This window comes from Diuraphis noxia, unplaced genomic scaffold (assembly GCF_037042655.1).
Source record: "Diuraphis noxia isolate RWA-SAM2 unplaced genomic scaffold, SU_Dnox_SAM2 contig0001, whole genome shotgun sequence".
NCBI lineage: Eukaryota > Metazoa > Arthropoda > Insecta > Hemiptera > Aphididae > Diuraphis > Diuraphis noxia.
Genome location: NW_028301711.1, coordinates 104470227 through 104488964, shown reverse-complemented (window position 1 = coordinate 104488964; position 18738 = coordinate 104470227). Strand labels below are relative to the sequence as shown.

The 18738-nt window shown below is 30.1% G+C and overlaps 1 protein-coding gene across 6 annotated transcripts in view; it reads left to right on the top strand.

Annotated features, from left to right (window-relative positions):
* Window positions 1-18738, top strand: part of LOC107168231 (filamin A protein cher) — a 121506-nt gene that overhangs the window by 91363 nt on the left and 11405 nt on the right. For 5 of the 6 annotated variants that reach the window (XM_089216710.1, XM_089216709.1, XM_089216712.1 and 2 more), the window contains 3 exons: window positions 2418-2601; window positions 13640-13780; window positions 15292-15420. In XM_089216710.1, coding sequence (XP_089072836.1) covers window positions 2418-2601; window positions 13640-13780; window positions 15292-15420 — 454 coding nt within the window. Of the gene's footprint in view, window positions 1-2417; window positions 2602-10304; window positions 10693-13639; window positions 13781-15291; window positions 15421-18738 lie in introns of those variants that run through there. The other variant, XM_015517567.2, reaches the window with a different exon arrangement.

Below are 18738 nucleotides of genomic sequence, written 5' to 3'. Positions count from 1 at the left end.
GGAAAAGCTGTAGGTACTGTTAATTATATAAAAAAATATTCTTTCCAAGATCCAAATCTTACCAGGTAGGTAATAGATGTGACTAGAAGACTTGAAGTTTGGCTGTTAGACACACCCAGAAATACAAATAGCTTAAATGTAATCCTCCAATTATCTCAAACCTTTCACAACTAAAGCTTCTTTATAAGTAATCTCAAGTGGAAATTTTATTTAAAACACAGTTTTATCGTACTCGTAATAACCAATAAGGCATAATAATTATAAAACACAACCTTATACTTAGATACAATAATATTGGTACTTAAAAAAAAAAAAAAATGTGGAAGGGTGCTAATTTAAGACACCAGCTAAGGTGCTAAAAACACCTCTAGCTCCCACACCATGAGAGCCAGTTGAGCTGACCAAAAATCGTAATGTACATTGAGAATTGCGGCCGTGCTGGAATCGAACTTAGGGCTACTGCAGTCTTAATGTGTAAAAATAATAATTCGTCGGTCCGCGGACGTTTGGACGTTTGCCCTCGGCGTTCTGCACGGACCGTCGCCGTCGACGTATCCTTCTCGACAGTAATAATAATAATAATTTAATCTCAAAACACCCACAATCTGACTGCAACTACGTATCCACCCACCCCGCGGTCGTCCCCACCGAGCCCGGATCATTAACACTATCCGTTGGCTCTCCCTCCAAACCGCCAACGGATAAGATGTGTATCCATTTCAATGCGTTATATTATATATATATATAATATTTATATATGTATACGAAAATGTACAATAATATATTATTATAAAAATATCACAGGCACCACAACAATAAAATAAAACGCTGACTTGCGGTGGTACTCCGAGCCAGCCAACTCCTCCGAGACGTCTGCAGTATTATTTATATAAATAAATTGCATCTAGCTTTCCACCGATTTCGTTTATTTTCTTCTCCTCAGTTTTACTATTTTTTTCGCTTTACGCCTCTGTTTTCGTTCATTTCTTTCAGTCTGGTTTTCATTCGATTGACCGCCCCCTATTATAATAATAGTGATAATAGTGGACTCGTAACCGAGCACGCCATCATCGTATTATAATATTATTCTGTTGCACTCGCCGGTCGCAGCACAGAGAAAACGAAATAAAAATAATAATAATATTAATAAATTTCCGACGCTGACGCAGCCATCGCCGCCGCGTAACTCCATCCGGAAGACAGCCGAGTCGTGAGTTCGTCCGCCGCGCGTACACCGTCCACTTGTGTAATATTACAATAATTAATATAATTATTTTACACCGCAGAGGCGGCCGATTTAACTGCGAATTTTCCGCGCTGGCCAATAATACATAATATTGCCATCACCGCCGAAAACCCACTGCACTAGGTGAATATTTAAATTATAATATTATTATATCGTTTTTTTTTTTTTGCGGTGAAAAACCATCACACGACTCGATGAAGTAACCTTAAATAATATAACAATATATTTGTAAGATAACACTTCAGAATAGTAACAATAAAATAGACGATTATTATAATATCCGTGTAAAAATTGTGTTGCTTTAGTTCGCATTAACCCTATTGGTACATGAGCTTAACCTTGAGCTTTTGTGGTATTTATTTATTTGTATTTCGAAATCTTATCGTCGGTGCATAATATAATATAAGGCTACCTTCGTCTAAAGATCGGAATTATGGGCACTAAAAATATGGTACGCATAAAAATGATAAAATATCATGGAACAATATTCACAAAAGCATTCGAATTGTGCAGTAAAAATTGTGCATTGAAAATCTACACCAAATTCATGAAAATAATTAGGTAATAAACATTGATAATAAAATAAGTATAATACCAGGGTTAATTTTGTATCTTTGATACTTCTAAAAATAAATATATCCTTGACGATTTAAATTAATTAATTCTCGAATGACATATTTAACATATGTCATTCATAAACATATGTCATAACATATATCTTACACGTCTTCTGAGGAATGAAGAAATAGTTTATTTATTTATCAAAAATGAATAAATTATACAAATTACGCCTTGACGCTTCTGATACTTACGCATAGATATGCAAATTAAAATTTTTCTGATTAATCTGATTTGAAACATCCATATATTGATCACACATTCCAGCCCTCGTGTGCACTCACCATGCATACACAAATGCATTTAATTCCGATCTCTAGATACCTGTGTACATAATACATACATATGCAACGGGCTTGTAATTACGTTTCCAGTCGGTAACATAATAGTTATATAATAATATTTGTACGGTCGAATCGTCACCTGCTATCCTGCAGACACCGCTGACCCGTAGCGTACTAGTATAATATTATTATTGTACCTGCTTGTGGTTTGTGTTTTTTCTTTTTATTGATTTTAAAATCTGAAATGTTTTTACCCCGTTTACCGATAGGCCACCGAAGATAAAGTCGGAGTAAAACGGTTGCCCAGAGACTTTGCCGAGCAACTGCGCTTCGACGAGTACGCGCAACAGACGACCACAACCACCTCCACAACCACCTCTACCACCACCGACGAGTATAGGCCCGTGGCTTTAGACAAGATACCGGTACCTTCGTGCGGCGGACATTTGACAGGTGAGAATTGAATTGATAATTATTAATTGGTATTAATTTTAGTGTAGATAGCAACAATAGCCAATACGTATTTTAAACGCACGCGACACATCCAACAGTGTCTGTTTAAGCACCTATTTTTTATTTATTAAGTCGTGACGCAAATCGAGCACGACAATAATGTAAGAGTCTTAGTTGTGGAGGAACACGATGGCATTCTCGCGGTTTTCGCGATCTACTTGAGGTGGTGAATTATAAAGATTTATCAACGTATGCCTTTGCCGCACATAAATATTTGCATCTCTGTCATATTTATTTTATTATCCATCCAAGCCCCCTTGCACTATGAATCTTGTGATGCATGGAATATTTTTCTCTATTTCCGAAAAAAATAAACATATTTTATAAAACATTTTCATAATAGGATAAATTATCTTGGTGATAATAATATATTGGTGCATCCACAAGGATCGAAAAATATTCTACAATTTTCATATGTGATAAAAAAACATGAAAACTGTTAACGTGACATTTTTCACGGATAGTGATATTAGCAGAAAATGTCTACTATGAAATTTCCATCTGATACATTTTTTAAATAAAAATTTCGAGTTACCCATTATCTTTAATTTAATTTAACAAATTTCATAACATCCATCTTTTGATAATTTACTGATAATATTATGTTAATTTATGATTAATTAGTTCACTGATAAAATATAAATATAATATAATACCTATATATTAAAGAGTGTTAAATATTGAGCATCAAGTCAAAATACTGAACACTAATGATATATAATATTTCTATACACAATTTTATAAAATTATTAATGAACCTAAAATATTAAGGTTGTACCTATTTAAAGTTGAAAATGAAATGGATAAATTATATATAATTACCTATGTTTTTGAAATGTCTTGAATTTTCCAATTAAATTTTCATTTAACATCTTTAGCCGTATGCCTACAATGCGATTACTTTATGATATTATTATTATATTGTATTTGGTCTAAACACCCACTAAATAATAATAGCACCTGTTGGCATTTGAAATTGTGTATCGATTTTGTATCAGTACAGCCTCGTCTTAACATACTAAATTATTATTAGCCGTGATGAGACTTAGACGCTCTCGTTTACGCGTAGATCAGCGACATTTGGCCACGTCTTCCGGCGTGACGATATTAAATCTATTACTAATACAATAATACGAGTACCTATGTGATAAATTAAACAATATTATTATGTCATTACTCAATTAGTATATATTATTATGGCGTTGGATATATGATAATAAATTTCATTATTATTGATGGTGATGTGTTTTAAGTAGCTCGTCTCAGCCAAAAATACTCTCACACCTCGTAAAATAGTTAGATTTTGATATATATATTTTTTTTTGATTTGATAAGCAAAGAATTAACGTAGGTCGGTCTAGTAATATTGGAATTGAGTTAAAAAATATTATACTGTTTTCAAAAGTCGTAATAAACATTTTTATGTATCACAAATTGTTGAGTATGTTAAAATAAAAAGGTATATTTTTTTAGTTAATCAAAAAATCAAAGTTCTTAATATCAAAATCTTATGAAAATTCTAAGACATATAATTTCTAAATGTGTAATTTGGCCGCCATAAAATTGGTTACACCGACAGAAATTATAAAAATAAAATAAAAACTAATTTACCGGAAAAACGATTTCAGTATTTCACCATAAGGATTTTGATCGGAAAACGCGTGGCTCCAACTAGCTTAATTAATATTTGATATTTCAAACGAACGATTAAACAACTGCCACAGAAAAAAATAAAAATTAAAAATATTTTAATACGGTAGAAAGTTATATGTCCCGAATTTTTTACTCATTTCTGTAAAAACTTAAAAGGAAAAATCCTAAATACAAAGCTATAGTATACTAAACTATACTAGTGGGCAACATATTGGAGATAATATATTTTGATTCAATAAAAAAAAGGTTTTTCAAATGGATAATAAATATTAAATTTAAAAGTGGTTCGATACCGCCAGCGTTTTTCACAGAAACAAACATATATTTTGTTCTTTGTATTAATAAAACCAATTTTGCAGTAATAAATCTAAGAACATATTTAAATTTATTTTACAGATTATTTGAAATCGATAATTTCACTTTTTAAAATGTTGACTCAGCCCCATATATTTGATTTTAAAATTTAAATATTGAAGAATTTTCAAGCAAATTTTGAAATGTATACATGTTTTTCAATTTTTCATTACATAACTGATATACATTTTACGAAACAATGGAGAAAATGTATGAATGGTTTTAAATGTTTACTGTTTAATAGACAATATTACTCACTAACTACAATGCAGTTGACTATATGTGCGTCAGAGGTGGACTTTATCACTAATCAACAAGGGGGAGGTGAATATAGACAAAAAAAATGTGACTAGTAGCTAAGTGCATAAGCTTGCGTCTACAAATTATACTATTTTAATATACTTTAAGTTTTTAGAAATAAAATAAAAATGTTTTTTTAACTATTTTTTATGTATTTTATATTTCTTTATAAAATCATGTTATTCGAAACTTACTAAAAAACCATAACCTAGACATGGAAGTACTTATTTATATGGTAGAATTAGGTGAATATACATTTTTTAATTCCAATATTATCCAATTCAAATTAATTCTTCGATGACGATCCGGCTTTGATATTTTACCTTTATATTTTTATAAGAATCAACAAATCATATAGTTGTAAACTGTTGTCTGTTATCATATTTAAAAAAAAACTTAAGTAACGATGGGAGAAGTTTACCACAGGTTACCCACATTATCCCTCCTTAAACTAGATCCTGATTTGAACATACTGGTTTATGTGAGGAGTGAGAACTTAGGATCAAGTCGTCTATTTTATTTAAGACGCAATAACAATCATTTACTACACACACACACACACACATTCACAAATGTACATAACCCACATAGAATGTTGCTTAAATTTTACATCTTTAAAGACGATGGTTATAGAACACTTTTTGTGTACAATAATAAACAAACATTTAACTTAACGAATATTATTTAGTTTTTTTTTGTCTGTCTAAAAGTATCAATATACCAATATTGGCTCTGTCGTAATGATATCAACTTATAGTTGTTATCTGAGTGACATTTTTGAAATTAAATTTTGTTGATCTTTATAAAATAAACAACAATGTCTAGCCTTGCGATAATTAAATCCAAGTACGGCAACATTTGTTTAAAAAAGCATTCCATGTTTCTTAAAATTATTTTACGAGACACAAGTATACCTAAAATATATTCCCAGTAAATACTGATAATAACTAATATGAATGTTTATTTTTTTATAATTTATTATGTGTACGAAATTCAAATTAAATTCTATCTTATAAGTGAAAAATTGATAAATTTATTACTGACTAGTGACTACGATACTAGACACTCGTCTAGTCAAATTTATAGTGGGTATAGGTAGTGAATACTCACTCATCCAAAATCTGCTCTTTGTTTCCTGTTCTGTTTGCATCTATCTTTTCGTAATTTCCTATGAGATTTGTAAAACAATTACGTACACCTATTAAAACTGTTCAATGTACCTAAAATTTGAATATTTCGTTTCAATCTATTGCGGCAATACTTTAAAAAAAAAATTATAAGTCGTCCTCACATCACTGTCTCTGAGGCTCAGTGAATATTAAATCTATAACACTCAATTATGTGTGGGCATTAATGAAAGATAAATACTAGAAAATAAATACCATTACTTAAAAATAAGATTAATTAGAAGATTAGATTTATAAAGGAAGATTGTGGGATGTTTGAAAAATTTTATTTTTTTGAGTTTAATGTTGCAGTGGTAGGTAAATAAATGATAAATTGTTGCTGCAATAATGGCCAAACAGTAAAGTTGACCTAAAACGTTATTACTCTGCTTCGTTGCCTTTGAATTGACAAAAATTTCGATTTCACACGAAAATATACTAATTATTTGAAAACAACCTACTCGTATAATTATTGTTGTCTGCGACGCTACATCATAACGTGGACGGTCGAGATTAATAAACAGTCAAAAATTTGATTACATTCCAAATCATATATATGTATACGAAAGAACAATTCGCAAATAGTCAAGTTTCGAGGTTGTTCTATTTTAAAAAGCAATCTTCCCTAAAATATTTGAAATATATAAATGAAATTAGATACCTATACTCATTACTTATTTCCAGATATAACTTTTCATGCTTATTTGTCAGAGAACACGCATGCTAATATACTCATCTGAATTATACCATAAGTCCTATCATATTAATTCGATCCACATTCAAGTCAATTGAATTTAGAAAACTATAAATGATTTGAAAAATAAATTAAATATACTTCATTTTATTTTTAAATTCTTAAGAACCTTAGTTTGAAAATAAATAAATGCTATAGGTACTAAAGAAATTTTTCATTTTATTATTTCCTTGTTAATTATTCCAGTTAAACAAATGAGACTTAAGCAAGTCATTATGAGTAGAAAATGTTCAATATTACGAACACTGTTGTAAATATGTAATACTGAAAATAGTTTGTTATTACTGGACTTACAAGTAATATTGAATAATATTAATAAATTACCTCTCACACTAAGCAGGCCTTAGATGTTTTAAGCTTGAATACTTATAAAACAATATTTGTTATGGAAAAAAAATAGTGAACAATTCAGCAAAATACACTAATACTCTGGCTGTAATAATAATTATTGTTCTATTAATTTTTAGGTAGGTCCTTTTCATAAACACTCGCATTTAAATTTCTTATCCCCACATTGTCTGGTTATACATTATATTATTATTTTAATAGAATAACGCATGTTATGAACTGCGTTTTAGCGTTTACCTTTGAATGCTATGCCAAGAACTTTTTATATTTATCATTAATCTGCTCGCTCTTTTTTTCTTACCGTTTTTATGTGATAGTTTTAAAAATAATGTTTGCTTTGTAACAAAAAAAAATAATAAATATGTTCCATTAAAATTATAAACATCTTACAATTTTATTTTTATAAATGTTATTTATATTTTGGTTGTGTAATCTATTTAATATTACCTAAAAAAATTACAACTATTGAAAAAATGATTATGAATTTTTTAATAGTGTTTATCTGTGATGTCTAGGCTCATGAAAATAACTTGTCTACCATTTTACACTGGACATTGAACTTTGTCATACATAATATTACTTTTCAATAGAAATGAAAATTTTTTTTATTAAAATATAACTTGTTAAATTTTTAATTAATTAATTACAAATAATATTTTATACACTTTCACAATAATTAACAGACATAAATTATTTAAAGTCTAATTACATTTTTAAAATAATTCACGTAGGTATGTATGCCTGGTGTATCAAATTTATCTGTTATTTATTTTACTTTATTGATTATAGTTATTCATCATATTTTGAATCGTATACCTATATAAGAGTTTATTTTAGTAATATTTCGCAACTGCTAATCCTATTAATCACAAAATGGACTTGCATAAAAAAAAACAATCGTGACCTATTATTTCAAAAAGTTATGAATTTATATTCAAAACCGGTAGGCATATCGGTATTTCAATGCATATCAAAATAGTATACTCATTAATTATTTATGTTTACTTTGAAATAAATGATTTTACATAGAATCTGTCAACAAATATTGCATAACCATTTCACACACAAAAAATGTTTTTCTGTAGGTTTGTTTCCTTAAGAACAAAATGCAATCCATCATGAATGAATACATAAAATTAAAACAGAGTATATGTGTTTAAACGTTCGAACAGTCTTGGTGGTTCAATTAATGTTATATTACCATAACACTTGGGTGTTCCGTTATTTGTTCCGCTCTGAGATTTGGCATCCAAATGACCAGTGACGTTATGATAATGGCCGGTTTCATGCGTATTACCTATAGGGACTTTTCATTCTACTTGACCGTAGTCGTCGTTTTATTTATTTTTTATTTTTAATCTCATTACGTGAATATTAAATTTTATACGTCTCAGAAATGTTTAACGAGCGATGAAAATATCAACAGACATTAAAAAGTTGCTCTGACATAATTGTGACTATCCTCTGTGACTGAAACTTCCCTTTAGGATAAGTGTATAATAATATAATTTTATTATGACGTATTGGTGACATTATATACTCATCCCGTCCACTGTTCAGATTAGATAGATTGATAGATCTTAGATATACAATATTATTAGAAAACGAATAAACTTTAAAAAAATAAGATTGGTGTTCACAAACGATATTATTGATTAGAACTTTGTCTGTTTTGTTTGACACGATCTGTGCAGTATTTTAATCTGACGTGAAAGACAATAATATAATACTATAACTTATGATTATATTATAAGAACATTACTATTATTATACCTTACCTTATTATATTTATGTTCATCAATTAGAGGTAGGTTCGAACTATTCTAAAGATCAAACTGAACTTGTTGAGTTCAAAAATCAAGCCGAACTGAACTTGAAAAAGTTTGAAATTTTATGATTAGTCCAAAATTTGTTACGTTTAACAATTAAAAAAAAAAAATGTTACCTGTTTTTTATTTATTGTTCAGTTGTTCCAGTTCAATATCACAATAAAATGTTCGGTTTTGTGATCGATTTGACTACGATCAGAAAGTTTGGTTCAAGGCCATATTTCTTAGTTTGATTCATCTTTATGATTGACATTTTAATCCTTCCATAGATGAATTAAATATATTTTCAAAACATTTAAACTGTTTACACTTAACACCATACCGAATTAAACATTATGTATTATTTTACGCTGCTGCGCAAGGCTTGTCACGAAAATAGTCTCCAAATTCTAAAAAAAATTGAAAATAATGCATAATAAATTTAGAAGCGTATTTTACTATTAGGTACCAAATAGAACAACGTGATATGCTTTTTTTGAAATTAAATTGCTGAATTAAAAGGCATGAGTATATCTTCTTGTAAATCTTTTGGTACAGACAGTTAAACTCCTATAGTACGATCGAATTATCGATACAAACAAAGCTCTATAACGATCAGCCGGTATTTTTATTTTCGATCTTGACAAAAGCTCAAAGTGGGGTAAATTGCATGAAGCCCATCAAACATAAGTGTGCCGCACGGTTCATTAAACACACATGCTCGCGTTGCCGAATATAAATTATCATTATTATTTTTATCGTCTCCGCGGTCGTCGTTATCGTTATGATTATAAAAATATAAATTTTACACGCCCGGTTGTATATTTGTTCGGACGTAGAAAATAAAAAATCTTCTTCGCCTCTCACACTCACCCTCTCTCTCCCGAGGTGACATCGTTTTAAAATTAGACCACTTTCGCCGGGGCACTCGTCATATTATTATAATATGTCTCACATAGGTGTTCGTTTGCGATGCGATATACGCAATTACCCCTATTAATATGTCAACCGTGGCCCCCTTTCCGTTTTCCCTTTTTCCTCGTCGTTTTTGCACAGAAAAATAGTAATAGTAATAGTAATAATAAATTTAAATTAATATCTCTCCGCCGCCGTCATCAATCCGCTGCGGTCGTCATTGGCTTTTGGCCCGCCGAATTCCCGACTATGACCCTCCTTTTGATGTACGTCCGATCCTTCGAGATAAGGCGATAATCCGGCCCAGATATCAGTCGCACCGCGGACACGCTTTTACACGCTTCGCAGACTTCTGTCATCGTCGTACCGTGCCTGTACCGCGCGACCATACTACATTGTACCACACAATATCGCGAACCGTCGTCGCGTCACCACGTTAACGACATGGTGTACCTGTTTCACTTCGAACTTCCCGTGGAGGAGGCTACGTGGACGTCCCTGGCCACCGCTTACTGGCCGTACCTTAAGAGCCTGACCGTCAGCGAAGTGGATGCATGCGCCGCAGCCGTGATGCACCTGTCCCGGGCCTACGATGCCTTGGGACCGCGGCTTCATCCGTCCGGGGGTGGTGACAAAGGTGGCGGCTCAGGGTCGGAGACCGTTTGTAATGGCGCCGACGATGGCCAATCCGAAATCACCTTTTTGACGTTTTACTACGTCAACACCAAAAAAGGTATATAATCGTGTGTGGTTGTTTTATGCCTATCGTCGGTTCGTTTGCAGTGCAACGATCTCACGCGACTATAAGACTATAGAAATATCGTTGACATGGAAAACATTCGTTTGACATTTTCAATTTCACTTTATTGACTTATCTATTAGAGTAACGATTATTTATTATTTTTTTCTAAAAACTTATAAAGTTATATTTTAATTTTAAAACCAGAAGATACTATTATTTTTAATTGTGATACTTTAAATAACTTACGTTAAAATTTAAATATCGCAAAAAATTGACTTATAAAGAAATACAGATAATAATTTAATGAACAGCGATTTCCACATTGTCCTGAGAAAGAAAAAAATTCAAAGTGAATCATGAATGGATTAACTACACTTTGTTTCTTTAAATTGCCTTTTTCAACCTGCATAATACGAATATATATAAGCCCCTTAGAACCGTGTCATCAGCATTTCAAGTAACCTACTTCTTAAATATTAATTAACTATTAATAATAATTATAAAAAATAGCCATTAATAATATTAATTTTACTGTAGGAAACACATTTTTTCATTAATAATTCGTTGACACTCTCAAAGTCACAATACTTTTCTTTCCTTTTCTTTTTTAATTTAATCAACCATTTATATTGATCCATACACATATAATATTTAATAGTTTGACGATAGTTTATCGATTCGTTTAGACATGAAAATTAACGCTGTACGTTTCGTTTAAGACAGAGATGACACATGTGGGCATGCCACGTCCACTCGCGGCGTTTGGCCGTCTGCCGGCTGTGCAGATCGTGATACGTACGCGAATCAAAATCATCAATTATCAGGCAATTATGGTGGTGGCAATGAATACAATATAACATAATAATATTTTGATTTCAACGATTAGACGATCTTGTCATGTAATCATGTCAGCTTTCATTTTCATCGATAACAATTTGCTGCGACGCGATTCGACAGTGCACGAGAAAACATTGGCCAATTGTCCCGACACATTTTTTTATCGAACACTGTCATTACGAGACCGAGTAAAATAATCGATACACTTTATGATGATGTTGAAGCACTTGTGTCATTAATAGTCACTATCGAGTTACCGAAAACATCATCATTTTTCAAAGTTGTGTATATCATGTGGTTTTGTGAATAAACTCAATAAAATGTCTTACTATTATTTGAGTTCCTTGATAGTTTAATGAATCAACTTCTGTATTTAATTTCAATCATTTATACTTTGTTATAGCTCCTTGATTTTTACATATATAGGACTATGTTAACCATATTATTTCGGTCATCAATTTCCTATTTTTGAACATCATTTTTTGTTAGTTTGATGTACATAGGTACTATTTGGACATTCCCAAGCTCGATTTTCTCAATTTTCTTCTTGGTAACCTAGGGTGAACTATAAATGATGGAGTTTTGCTGTTGAACTATCCATTAGAATAGATTATTTGAAACAATATAAGGTAATACAAAAATAATAGATTTTATTTTATTTTCTAATATAATATTATTATCTATTCCCCTTGTTGGGTATCGACTGTTGTTTTTTTGGCACATGGAATTTTTTATACAACATATTTGTGCAGATAATCCGACATTTATATTATTTGGTATGTCTTAAATTCTTCACTGGAAATTCCATTGAAACATTAATTAGCCATTATTTAGCCAAGCTCTTTATTAACGAACATCGTTTCCCATCGATCTACAGATATCGCAGGCCACTATAAATCTACTACATCAACTTTGACTATACTATTACAGTCATACCTTGATAACTTGAATCACAATAAAAACTAATTTGACTTAATATGTATTATTCGAGGTATACAACTCAATCAATCAAACACTTTAAGGGGCAAAATAAAATTGATTTGTTGAGACTTCACTGTAAATTGTTCAATTCTATCTTGCCAGTAATAGCATAATACAATATCCGTATTAATCAATGTATTCATGTAAAATATGATTTCTTCTAGGTAAAACATATTTATTTTTTTTCCATTGTGTAAGTGCTGTCAAACCTAAAAATAAAACTCACACGCCCCTAACGTTGAAACATTGGTATGAGACTATTTTTCATTCCCACACCAACCAGATAATAATAAATATAAGCATACTGTATTTTATTCAGATAACTGTAACAGGGAAAAACACAATTTTTATTTTTATGTGACGTAAATATTTCACCCTCGTGCCTTAAAGTGTTTCATAATAATGTATATAATATGCCGAATACCACTCACTTATAGGTATTTATCAAAAAATTAACAAAACGCATGAGCTTGAAATTTTGAACATCATAATTCTTTCAATGCTTTGGATATACAATAAAGAGTGATCTTAAAAAATCAAAACAATTATTATGATTGGATATTATTTTCAATATTGTATTATTTATTAAATATATTGATTTCTAACCGACATGGATATTTTATATAAGCTTAATTGGTGGATATTTATTTGGAAATCCGTGATTTTCTAACGGGGATAAGTCGTTTAGATCATACGTCACCTGTTCTAGGATAACAGCACAGCTTTGAAAATTGATTCAAGCATACATGGTGAATCACATTATACAATACTTAAAATCGTTACATGTGGGCATTTGTCCCATTTTTTAAAATCATTTTAAATACAATTAAATGTATGTATATATATATATATATATATATATATATATATATATATATATATATATAAGATATATATATATATAAGACAGACACAAATATACATACAATAATTAGACTTAAGTCTATATACCTGAATTCTATTTAAAATTATATATTTAAAAAATAATAATTCTGGAAAGTAATTAATGCGCTATATCTTTAATATCAGCTAGTATTTCGATGTAAATACAGATATACATACATATTACATTAAAAATATTGAGATATTTAAGTATTTAACATGTGTTATTTGTTTTCAGCTGATATCACGATGCCAAGTGGTAAACGAGACCAACCATCCATCGAGGATAATCACGATGGTACAGTATCACTTAAATACGATCCCAAGGAAGAAGGCTTGCACGAGCTATTCGTTAAGTACAACGGGGAAAACGTTCAAGGTAAATTAATTATCCGCCACAAGTGTGTAATTATTGTCATCAAAGGTACAAATATAACATGGATTTTAGTAATATTATGGTTGTTAGCGTTGGCATTACAATAGTATGAATTTCGAAAAAAAAGTCGTTATATATTATAATTCATGAAAAAGAATTCCAATTTTAGATGTTGCGTTTCTTGCAAATTCATTGCTTGGCTGCTGAAGGTTTTCAAATCTATTTCGATTTCATACAAAAATACTTAACGCATAATATTGTGTGACTAAAACTAAAAAAAAATTATATATAATCCACACGTTAGATTCTCACAGAGAATTATAACCAGCGTCCCCTACACTTCACGTCATTAGTTGTTATAATAGTCACTCACTGCAGTGAACAAAAATAAACTTTGTATTCTCCATCCAATCGCAATAATTATTATGTATATACATCAGTTTTCCGTAGTTTAATATCAGTGTTATTCGGAAAATAATATCCTTTAGTGCTCATTGCCAATTTTTAACATTTGCTTTTAGAAATGTCATTGAAAAAAAAAACGTCATAGACAATAAATCGAAATTTTAAAATGCACGATGAAACTAATTGAAATTAACATTTTCCACCTGAGTATTATTTTACATGTATTTATGGAACTCAGATGTGAATATCATTAAATTACACTTAAAAAGAAAAATATAAATAACATATAATTTATTCTAATATGATATCTTGAGTAATTGAATTTATTTTTATCATAAAACGTACTATATACGAACTCGTATTTGTAATGAAAAACATGTTTTTATGAAATCACCTAAGTATTAAATCGAGCAATTTATTTAGCGTGTTAAATTGTTGACTACAGAGGCAAATAGGCAAATATACTGGCAATATAGTCGCTATAATGTACACGAACACAAAAAAACACAACATATTTATAAAGTTTTTAGGAATTCATCTATGTCACTACAAATTGAACATAAAAACTAAAAATATGCGACAGCCAAAATGTTTTATATTTTTATATGATTTTTTTGTCCTTCAAACTTGACGATCATGACTTGGGAAAAAGTGTATACCTATATTTCAAACAAAAAATATTTAACTAAATTACAAACACAAGTAGCTTGTTTTTATCATATTCCGTTACTGGTTGTCAGGAATAAAATATAATAATAGTGTTATAATATCCTAAGTATTAGGTAATTCTTAAAGTGATAATTGTATTTTATTCTTGAATGCAAATAAAAAGTTGTTTTATCTGTAACAAAAGAGAACTGCTTTTACGCGTGAAAAGTATGTTTCCTTTTTACGATTAATGCATAAGTATTAAAACGGTCTTTCGATTTCAGTAATAAAATATTAATAAAAAAATGCTTTTATATATTGCATGCCATTGAAAAAGCAGTTGATCTTAAAATGTCGTAAATATACAAGGTTAATATAATGTGGACTTAAAAATGGAAACCCACAAAATATGAGCAGATTTAGTGTAACAATACAACAAACGTTATTTTTGCCGTCAACAGGTTCGCCGTTCAAATTCCATGTTGACTCCATCACCAGCGGGCACATCACGGCATACGGACCGGGACTCACGCACGGCGTCAGCGGAGAACCGTCGGACTTCACCATATACACGAAAGGAGCAGGAGCCGGTGTGTACATCAAAATATGATTATTCTTCTTAATTATTTGAATAAATTACAGCTCGATGTCACTGAACCATACGGATCAGTGGCAGATTCGAGTTAGTAGTATTCGCGTCAAAAACCTAACATGACACAACTTAACAAGTTATAACTCAATAAAATTGTGTGGGTGGCATATATAATTTTTATAGAGGTATAGATACTAGACAATTATCATTCTTCCGTTCAATGTAATGGTATTAAATAAATTATGGTTAGAAATAAGTAATAAATATTAACATTATGGTCCTAAAAATAAAAACGATGATTCAATTAATGAAACAATAAATGATCTATAGTTAATATTCGACATTAAATAACTGTGAGACTGTGAATAATTATATAGGTAAGTAATATAAAAATGTAGTATTAATAAAAGCATTTTATTTTTCAGTTATAATATATCTTATTAACTTAATAATATTTTATAACAGATCGTATTTTGTTTTAAATAAAGTAAGTAACTTCATGAAATTAAAAAAAAAACAAGTTAAAATATTTGAGCAAAATTATCGAACGATACAAGTAGAATACTTGAAAAGACTAATGTAAATGATGAATTCAAAACTTTGTGATGCTAAAATAGATGGTCTTAAAGGCCAGACTAAAGATTAATACGAGTTGATTATATAATTAATGAAATCAACAGAATAAATGCTATAATCAGCAGATAATTATAAGCAAGTTGTTGACAGGAAATAACTAAATTAAGTTAAGATCAAACAAAAAAACTAACAAAATTTATGAAGAAATAGCAGAAGTTAAGTGTAATTTGGTATACATTTCTCAGCCAAATTACAATTAACATCCGACATTTTTTTCTTTAATTTTGTGAGTTGTTCTGTTTGATGTTTACTCAATTTCTCAAGCTCACACAATTCTTGATGTTTTGATTCTATTTTTTTATCGAACATTTTTTTATCGCTATCATATTTTTTTAGCTGTGTCGTTATCATCTCCTTTGTTGACTCAGTAGTTTCTTTGATCTTTTTTAGTTCTTCCTGTTGTATTTCTTTCATTGGTTCCAATTGTTTAATCGACTCATTTTCTTCTTGTATCTGACATTTGAGTTTTGTACTCACCATTCGTGCATCACAAAGTTTTGAATTGATACATTTGAGATTTGAGGCAATTGACTTATGCTCCTCTCTAAGTTCTTCGATTTTCTTGTCAATTTCACATTTTTCTTTGCGATGTTTCTCTTGATATAAATTAATTTCCTCTTTTAGTTGTTGCGCTCGATTTTTTTGCTCCAATAGTTCAGCTTGCTTATCTTTTAATTTCAGTTTTAGCATACATAATTCAGAAGATTTTTCATTATATTTACCTCGAATTTCAGTCAAACTGGCCTGCAATGTCTTGGAAATGTTCTCACTTTTCATTTTTAATTCACATATTGAAGATTGCATACACTCATAACGATCTTCCTCAATATTAATATTTTTTTGCACTTCAGTGATCTGTGTTATTTGTTCAGCCATAGCTTTTTGAATGCATATAATGTTGTCTTCTATACCTTGCACTTCCGATTGCACTAATTGATGTCTATTTTGTAACTTAATTGTAATTTCCATAGCTTCTGAAAGTTTCTGTTCTAGTATTTTCTTATTTTCCAAAAGTGTTGAATTGATATTATCTAACTTTTCTATATCCTTCTCTAAATTTTCTAGTTTATTAAGAATTTGCTCATTTTCGCAATTCAAGGAATCATTTTTTTTTTGAATATCTATAAAATGTTGTTCTTGTATATTATATTTATCACTTAATTCTTTGTTTTCACGTATTAGCTCGTTTAATATGTTAGTTTTTTCAATTTTAATGAAATTCAAATTTTCCTGGCCTTTTTTGAGCTCAGATTTTAGATAATCTCTTTGAGCAACAACATCTTCGTAATCACAAAGCTGATCCTCAAGTTCATCTATGTATTTTTCTGTTTCTTCAATTTTATTTTCAATTTGGTTTGTATTACTCATTATTAATTTGTATAAAAGAAAATTTTAAAATAAAGATTAATATGATGTTGTTTTTGTTTAGAAAATAAAATTGAATTCCTAGTTGCAATAACTTACTTATAAATATTGAATTAAATAAGCCAAAACATTATTTATTTTTTATACAGAAAAAAACATAGACATTTTTGTAATTTTATTTAGGTATAATTTATATTTATATAATTTTTTTTATAATTTTCTGTAATCTTTATGTATGTATCTTTTTGATAAATTTTTCATATCTTTTCTCGTTTCAAAATTATGTCGATATACATATATTTTGAAAAGATTTTATACATATTGTAGTATATACTTAATTTATTAAAATTGTATGAAGTAGTATAATATATTATTGTTATAAAATCAATTTTTTAGACAATAATAATGCTATGCATTTAATTCCGTCTCTAAAATAAGTCATTGGATTATAGATATCATTTGTTTTAGTGGTTAGGTATAGGTATAAGTGGTATGGCCAGATAATAATTGAACATAGCATGGTGTAATAGTTAAACTATACATTAAAACAGTCCTTCTAAAATCTACACAATTTATTACCATCAACCAATCAGAATACGCATTATAAGAAACAAACGTAGTGAAAGTCTTAGAACCAAACTTAAGCTTAATGACTATTTAACAAACCTGTTAGTACTGGCAACGTTTAGGGATGGTCAGACTATATTAATGACTATAACCCATAAAGTCAGCAAGTAACTTTCAAATTTGTCCCGACGGTAAACACTGGTTACACACTGGCACACCAGGTGTTTAATAGGCGATATGGCACTCGAGTTATACACCGGTCGATTTTCAACACCTTCTTCACTTTATTCTTAACATTATTCCTTCGACCAAGTTTTCAAAAAGAAAAACATTCGAAAACATGAGAAGACAAGGAAAAAACAACCAAAACAACCAGACGCTGACGAGCAGTATACCAACTTGTCAACAAGTCATCAGAAACATTCAGCAATATTGACGCCGACAGATATGACTACTAGCATTGAAAGACTTCTCGTACCAGTGAGGAACCTATTCGGACATCGCACACACATTCCGATTTTACGAGTCGATGATCCAGCGTAGCCAGCATTTCTCTGTGACATTTACACTGGTCGGTATTACGACTGGACAGCTACCAATCTTTGCACTGAACTTGAGTAATGCATACAGGCATCGCCACACATACTTTCGTGCGAGTCGACTCTACGCTATCACCAATTGGAAACTAGTAGACACACCGGAATAATTAGCGATCCTCAACAGATTACGACCACCCGTACAAACACGT